This window comes from Morone saxatilis, unplaced genomic scaffold (genome assembly GCF_004916995.1).
Source record: "Morone saxatilis isolate NCDOM2014 unplaced genomic scaffold, NCSU_SB_2.0 Contig12, whole genome shotgun sequence".
Taxonomy (NCBI): domain Eukaryota; kingdom Metazoa; phylum Chordata; class Actinopteri; family Moronidae; genus Morone; species Morone saxatilis.
The window spans coordinates 25,269,518-25,277,677 of NW_023339674.1; the positions used below are offsets into that span (position 1 = coordinate 25,269,518).

At 39.2% G+C, this 8,160-nt stretch overlaps 1 protein-coding gene across 1 annotated transcript in view; it reads right to left on the minus strand.

Annotated features, from left to right (window-relative positions):
- The window catches only part of LOC118321456 (inactive N-acetylated-alpha-linked acidic dipeptidase-like protein 2), a 224,246-nt gene that overhangs the window by 192,526 nt on the left and 23,560 nt on the right, over positions 1-8,160 (minus strand). Inside the window, exons 3-4 of the mRNA XM_035652775.1 lie at positions 7,685-7,804; positions 1,882-2,014 (exon numbers count right to left, since the gene is read on the minus strand). Of these exons, the coding sequence (XP_035508668.1) occupies positions 1,882-2,014; positions 7,685-7,804 (253 nt within the window). The remainder of the gene's footprint in view (positions 1-1,881; positions 2,015-7,684; positions 7,805-8,160) is intronic.

Genomic DNA, 8,160 nt, shown 5'->3' on the forward strand with positions numbered 1-8,160 from the left:
GTCTTTCCACATCTTCTGTTCTTCTGAGCTGTAGCACCGGGGACCTGAGAGCATTGCAATTGGTGAGAGACTAGACAGCCAGCATCTGTCTCTCTCTCTCTTCCACTTAACCCCGCACACACACACACACACTCTTACACATGCTCACACAGCAGTCCAGACATCTGCTGGGGCTCTACTGGGTCTTGCCACTGAGGTACTGGGACTCTTACAAGGACTAAAGATACTTCAGTGGTAATGACACGTCCCTATCGGCCAGACCGGGCAGAAAAACAGGAAGTGGGGACAAGACTGAGTGTTGGAGAGGTCATCCATCTTGGGAGGGTGATTTAAATACAGTAGAAAAGAGTCACAGAGATACAGACAGATATAACGTCCTCTGCCTGCGGCCAAGGTAGGAAATGTGAGTAAGTTTCAGGCACTGAAAAGATTCCAAAGAGAACTGAGATATGCTTAAATTAGTATTAATAATAAAATGATCTTTCAGTAGAGGTTTGAAAATGGTGAATTTCATGGATTAAGTTTTGGTTAAGAAAGGTGGGTTGTACAGCTTTTATATTTTTGGTTTATCATAGTAAAAAAGATAGAGTCAACTTAACACTATACACTATAATATGTAATATTTCTGCACTAAAATGTCTATAAACTCTAGAGCAATGTTATAAATCTCTCGCAACCCCTCCAAGATGTCATTTGTCTGCCCAACAGAAACCCCAATATTTTTAAGGTGGAACTGCTTTATTTAGTGTTTTTACCGTTTTTAATCCTCCCGGTAGAAACCTTCACTGAAGGAATCATAACCAGGAGAAGCTGACTGCAATGACGGCCATGGTGGTGAAGACACTCATGATCCAATACTATTTCATGATGTCATCAAATTTCGTTTTTGTTATTGTTCTGATGTGAGAGACCACTTAGTGGCCGAAATTACATGTTGTACATTGAAGGGTGTAGTACTGTGAAATATGGATAAACTGCACATTTAATGTGGGCATTGCAATATTTCTATGAATATGTTAGATTGACTGTAAAAGACCCAGTTTTCGCCAGTATTATTATGCTGTATATGCTATAGTGTTGTGTGTACTGCAGTTCTTTGTGTAAGAACCATTATAAAACTAGAAGTGTACAGATGATGTGAGTGGGGAACAGGAAGTGCATGGCTGGCAGTGTTTCCAGCAAGCATTACCTTGGTGTGCAAAACTGGACAGGAACAATACCAAAACACCAGTGACGTAAAATATCAATCTCAAAGTGAAAATGCCACCACTAGCATGATCCCCACATACGTTGGCCCTAGCAGAAACACAAAGCAGTTTTTAATCACTTGTGACCCCTACTGGTTAAGAGGAGTCTGCAGTCAATGATGGTATAAAACAGAAGTTAATAAAATAGGTTTTGAAGAAGTTGTGAATGATGACTGGTTATTATATTAACCACAGAAACAACAGGAGAGTTATAAGTACTGGTAAAACGTTAGGGTACGACCATTGATGTACTGTTGAAGGTGCTGAAGGGTGTGTGGTCTTAGCCACTGTCGGTGGTCATGGTTCCTTTGTCGAAGGGCTAAGGACTTAAACAAGGATACTCCCTGTCCCCTCAGTTTGATATATTTAAAGACGCAATATGGAAAAGCAGCCATCATCTTAGAGAGCTTACTTTCCAGAATCTTTGCAATATGGATACTTTTTTAAGCAAATTGTGTCATTAAATAATAACAATAAATAAAATAAAGCACAGAGAAAGAGAAAGTTTTTGATTATTACCTTACATTGTTCATGATGCTGTTGACCAAAATTGACCAGTCCAGCCAAAATTTACATTTTCCTGTCTGTTCCCCAACTTGGTAGAACCGGATTTTACACATGAAAACACACTCACCAATGGCAGGGTTTCCTCCGGGGTTGAGAGTGACTCTGAAGGCTTGATGCCAGGTGCGTCGGCCAGAGGGAGCGTCGCATGGGTCAATGTAAAGCAGAACACCTCCAAAACCCAGTTCAGACAGTAGGGATAGCTGGACGCACACAAACATACAAAAGGTATGATGAGTAAGAAAAAGAGAGTTATTTTTTTATTTTAGTTATTTTTTTGGCCTTTTATTGCCTTTATTGGATAGTGACAGCCAAAGATAAACAGGAAAGGTGGGCAGAGAGAGAGGGGGACACGCAGCAAAGGGCGAAACGTCGGATTCGAACACGGGCCGCTGCAGCAACTCCATACATGGGTCACCAGCTCTACCGACTGAGCTAACCAGGTGCCCACATATAATATTTTGTTACTTACTTACTACTTGTTAGCAAAAAAAACTCTTTACACATGCTGCATATCTCCAACAAATCCTGAGAGAAATATCAGGCTCTTTAGTGGGTATATGCTATAGCTGCTGGGGAGGTAGAGTAGCCTCTGTTTATCAGAGATCCCTTTGCTGCTTGAAATAGAACATGATGAGAATGATAAGACTGAACAGAGGGGGTCAGAGAACCTTCATCACGAAGAATGCCCCTTTTCACATTAGTCACTTGATCCATTGTCACACACACAAACATAACGTTTCTAATCATCAAATAGAGTTTGGTCAAACATGAGTTATTGTACTGTATCTGAGATCATTCAGTATTTATTGTTTCCACCAGCATTTAATAAGTATTATCATAATGTATAGTGTTTTATGAACTGTAGGGATCAGATGCACAGCTAGTCAGTGTAAACACCAGAGATGGGAAGTAACAAAGTACAATGAACGTTTTACTTTAACTAGCTAGCTAAAAGAAAAGAAACTCATAATTTCAAGCCAACTATCTTCAGTTTTTCTATTTTTAAGTCAAACTCAAATGCTGAAGTTTTGAAATTAATTTTTTAATTATTTGGTGCAAGAAAATGTAATAGTTACAGCTGAAAAAATTTCTCCATATTGTCCAATCCTAACTAAACTAAACTTGGTGGACTATAAAAGACTACTACTACTACTACTAAGGAGTGCTGCTTCTCTCTGAGACTGCCCTCTTTTATTTATTTTTTTTCCTCACACCACAACTGGCTATGTTAAATGCTTCTCGTCTAATATTAATCAGATAGACAAATATCCATTAATTAAAGCTGAACTGACATCCTGCTTATCATGAAGGGAATGTTTGTTTATATGACTGGTTGTTTTCTTCATGATGATCAAAGGTCACACTGTGTTGCTGTTTAAATAGCCAACATCACTGGTAATAATAGAGAAGAGTTGCTGGGTGGGAGGAAGTGTGCTGCAGCTGCCACTGTGCAGAGCAGTATTTCATTGTTGTCCATGGGAGATGTAGTGTCCTTGTTTTTTATGAGCGTAGATGACTATTTTATTGAATATGTGACACCAGCCACGGTCATTCTCCTCTCATCACAACTCTGTCCTTCACTGGAAAACAGGGACACTGCGTGCACACACACACACATTGACACACTCTCTCACTTATATGCAAACAGGAAATACACACAAAATCACCCACTTACAATAAAACGTGTTTCATGCATGTGCAACACACACACCGTGTAGGCAAACTGTGTGGTCTGCACACACTTTTGCACATTCACACAGACGCACACACACTCACATGTGGTAACTCATACTTTTGCACGCTTTCTTTTATAATAACATGGTAGCAGTAGTCATAAACGTATGCACATGGCATTCACACAGATGTTCACAAATCTTAACACTGTGGCGATTGGAAGTCAGATTATAATGAGAAGCAGGGATGGAGCCAGAAGTTGTAAACATTCAGGGCTTAGCCCAAACCTTGGGGGGAGCCAGGGGCATGCTCCCTTGGGGAGATTTGTTTTCCCCATTTACAGCAGCTATATACACCATTTTTTTTCAAGTCATCTGAGATTACAGAATGCTTAAAATCATCTTGTTGCACATACATCCTATTTGTATCTAATTGTTCTCCAGCTGTCTCCATCATTCTGAAACCAGAACACAACAAATGTTGGAAGTAATTTTCACTCTTCCCCCTTAAAAGAAGCCAAAATCCTCTGATGTTATTTTGAAGTTACGTAACATTGGTAGGGTAGGAATTTGTTTGTAAACGGCATTACTAATCTTGGAAAATATTTTTGTTCAACTATGCTTGAGTAGAGTTCACAGAATGAAAGTTTACCTGATCAGTCTGCTACATGTGAATCCATATGCCAAAATACTGTAATAGATGGCCATATTTCCTCAGTAATAGAACCTTTGCTGTGGGTCATTCAGAGATCAGAGATTCACACAAAGTGGAATTTTAAAAGCCTATAAGATTCGGGTCTGAAGCTCCAGAAACCACCCCACTGCAATATACTGATATAGAAACATATTATGACTCTCAAATTAGTTTGCATTACAGTTCCTTACAATGCACTAATGTAACAAAAACACTCAGAATTAACTCTTATTGTACATCATAAAATTAAAATTGTTTTATTTTTAAGTATAACTACGCCTCCATAATAAAACACATGGGAAGCTATTATTTATTTAACCCTTTATTTCACAAAGACACACATGTGATGATGTCAATGAGAATGAGCTGTATATTGAGGAGCTTAGTCGGGGTTAGGGTTAGCACACTAACGTCCACTTTATCATATTTTCTCCATTGTACCCTGGAGGGTCCTTTTGCGTGTGCAGTGTCCACACGTGTAGCATTCATTGCGTCCAAGAAGGACATCTGATCATCTAGTTGGTGTTCATAAACTCTCCACATGAGGAAAATAATTCCTCTATGGGACTGAGGAATGGATCGCAAGGTGGAAGGAAATGTGAAAACCATCCCGGGATGGGCTGTAAACCAGTCTGGGACTAAGAGAGATTAACACATTCATACAGTGATAGCAAAGGCTCATCACAAACAGAAACTGTATTACATTTACACACAGATGGCACAGCATGGGAGCAATTTGGGGTTCAGTATCTTGCTCAAGAACACTTTGACATACAGTGGGAGCAACCAGGGATCGAACCAACAACCTTCTGATTAGTGAGTTAAGTTAAAATATTTGCTCAGTGTTATAGCAGAAGGTAGCAAGTTAAAGTATGATTTGCAGGTCTGCAAAGAGGAGACTTGTGGGTATCCATAGAACCCATTTTCATTCAGATATCTTGAGGTCAGAGGTCAAGGGATCCCTTTGAAAATGGCAATGCCAGTTATTCCATTGCTGAAATTTAGCCTTTGGAGCTGGTACCAATGGATGCATTAGGTCATCTGATTTCATATATATATGTATAGTATCTTCTCTCTAGCTTTAAAATGGAGCCCTATACAGCCTCTGAAAGACAGGGTGGAGTGGAAGAAGTGGGGATAAAGGGCTGGCACTTGGGCTGGCTAATCAGATTGCCCCTGCTGACCGTGTGGAAAGTTTTGTAAAAGTGAACTCAGTATTGAAATGTGAGTAAAAAACTGTAGTGGAACTACACGAGTTAAGCTAACATGGTCAAAACCTGTGTTCTGTGTGTGTTCTGTGTGTGTGTATCAAAACCTCACTGTATGTATAACATTGAGCCTGCAGTCACCGTCACACACTCATTAGTGAGAGTACAAAGCTCATCAATCATTCGTCCCCATTTATATTTAAAGGGCGATCATTTCTCTCAGCTGCTGACACACAGAGACATTATGAGGCACACCTGATCAAATTTGTCACAAACTGTGGGCGAGGAGGAAAAATGGGTCAGCAGCCTGTTGCTGGAAGGGTCTCATGTGACAGGAGGTGCAGTCTCATTTAATGGAGTTTTAAGAGTCTAACTGGGTAAATGTAAATGCAGTATGGTGACCCCTCTTTATTTCTCTCTGCTTTTTTTGGTAACCTCCATCTACTCCTGAAATGGCTCATTAGCCTGTCATTTATCACTAACCCCACATTCAGAAGCAGAGTTATGTTCGATGAATGAAGCAAAGGAAACAAGGATAAAAATAGTTCTAGTAAATTCAGGGCCTGTATTTATTAAACTGCTAGAAGTGAAATTTTGCACTTTGACTTTTGGATTAAATTTGACACAACAGTCCTGACACAAGGTCCTCTAAGTAGCTTTTACCATAACTTTCAAAATATATCCAGGTATATAGACTCTGTGCATAGAACCAGATAAATGTTGAGATTGTTTTGTCAAACTACTATTTCCACGTCCAAGGATGGACTTCAATGTTTAATTTTTTAGCCAATATGGGAATGAGAAGTGCTGTGGATGGCTCTGCAGCCATTATATTGCTCTCTTCAAACCACCACACTCCTTTGAGAAAAACAGTAATTGTAGATGCTCTACCGCTGCTTCGATTATTTGATACCGCTGCACATTAGTTTGGATCTGGACTAACGTGTTAAAACACCAAAGTCACACAATAACACATACAAACCAACTAATGGAGACAGCGGTGAACTGGCAACTCTTGTATGTAAGGTAAAATTACCTTTTTTTTTACAGTCTGGTAACTTTAGATAAATACCTCATATAACCTCAATAAAAAAAAAAACAGCCCTTTAAAGGGATGCGCATCAGTGCATAAAATGATGAATAAATGAAACCTGATTCTGATGATTTCATTCGTAGAAGTTTCGTCCATCTTGGCTTAAAAGTTGGGCAGCAAAGTGACAACAACAATACAATCCAAAACTCTAGTTTTTCCAGAGCGTCCAACCACATGGTAATTCTTTGACATCTCATACATACATATTTGAAGTTAATTGTTGTGTTAAGTGCTTGTGGTAAGACACAAAATATCTTTTTTCCAAATGTATCATTTCAATATTAGTAAATGAACATGTCCACCTTTTTCACCACAAACAGTCAGATTATGTTTGTTTAATGCGCAAAGCAAGAAGTAATGGAGGCGCTTTCAGAGTTTTTAGTTGAAATAGGTTTTGCACTAGTCCTACACTAGATCAAAATCTCTAGCGTAAGATGTTATCAACAGTACAACACTGTATAATACGTTGTCAGTATTTATTCAGTCAACTGACATACATTGATATAATTGTGTCAGAAGCCATGTACAGTATACATTTCCATTACTCAATATTACAGTCCACATGGAGTTTGTATTCAGGTTTGTGTAATTGAATTACTGTTAATTTAATAGAAAGTGAAGATACATTCATCAGTAATTAAAATGTAAGTGGATGTTTATGCTTTGATTAACTGGGTTGGAATTTATATTTTCTCTGTCATATTCTAATTGATAGGAAAACTGCTTTGAGCTAAACGTGGCACACATCCAAGCGGGAACAGGCCTAATCAATCAATGCATCGCTAATGTTCTTTCCTATAAAAATGCATTCAGACATCTTTGCACTGAAAAGTTGCAGATACAGGAGTCAGATATAATACATTTATGGCAAAAATAATTAAAAGAATTTGTGATGCATGACTAGCCATATACACAAGGCCCAGTTCAGTGTACAAATTCCTGTGCAGGAGGCTGGAGTTGGTTTCTTCAAAGGTTTAGTGAGCTGTAGCATGAAAGTATACCCACACTCATTTTAGGAACTGATTTTTTTTGTCATATCTTGCACTTGCACTTATTTAAAAGATCAAAAGATCTCATTCATCAGTGGGTGAATATTCCTCCTGCAGGATTATAGTATCGGGTAGATCTCAAGTACAGGTGTAGTATCTACGTATCAGCAGAGCAGAGCAGTGGCACTCTGCAGAGCTTTGATTTCATCTTACCTTGTATAGCAAAGGCGCTTGGCCAAGCTTGACCATGGCAATCTGGTTGGTGAGGTTCAGGCGGTCTTTGGCTCTCCTCAGGTCATCCACACTGCCATACTGGACATCCACCACCTCCCCCTGGTGAGGAGAAATGTGTGTTTATATACTACATTCATCTGTGTGCCCTATCCATTCTCTGTGTTTGGCCTCACTCTGATTTAGGGCAGGGTATGGAACCTCAATACTTTCTGAACAAAATGTGCCCTTATAGAGCAATGGTTCCCAACCTGGAGATCAGGATCCCCAGTAGGGGTTGCCAAAGCTTCACAAGGTGTCGTAAAGCCTTCTTGATTTTAAGGGGTCTAAAAAACCGAGTTATTTTGAGTTTAGTTTAGATTGACCTGAATACAAGATATATTCACAGAGCCTTCACTCTGAGCTAAACAGCCTTGTTCTAGCTAATAAAACAAGGCCAAGCATCAGGGAGAAGAAAA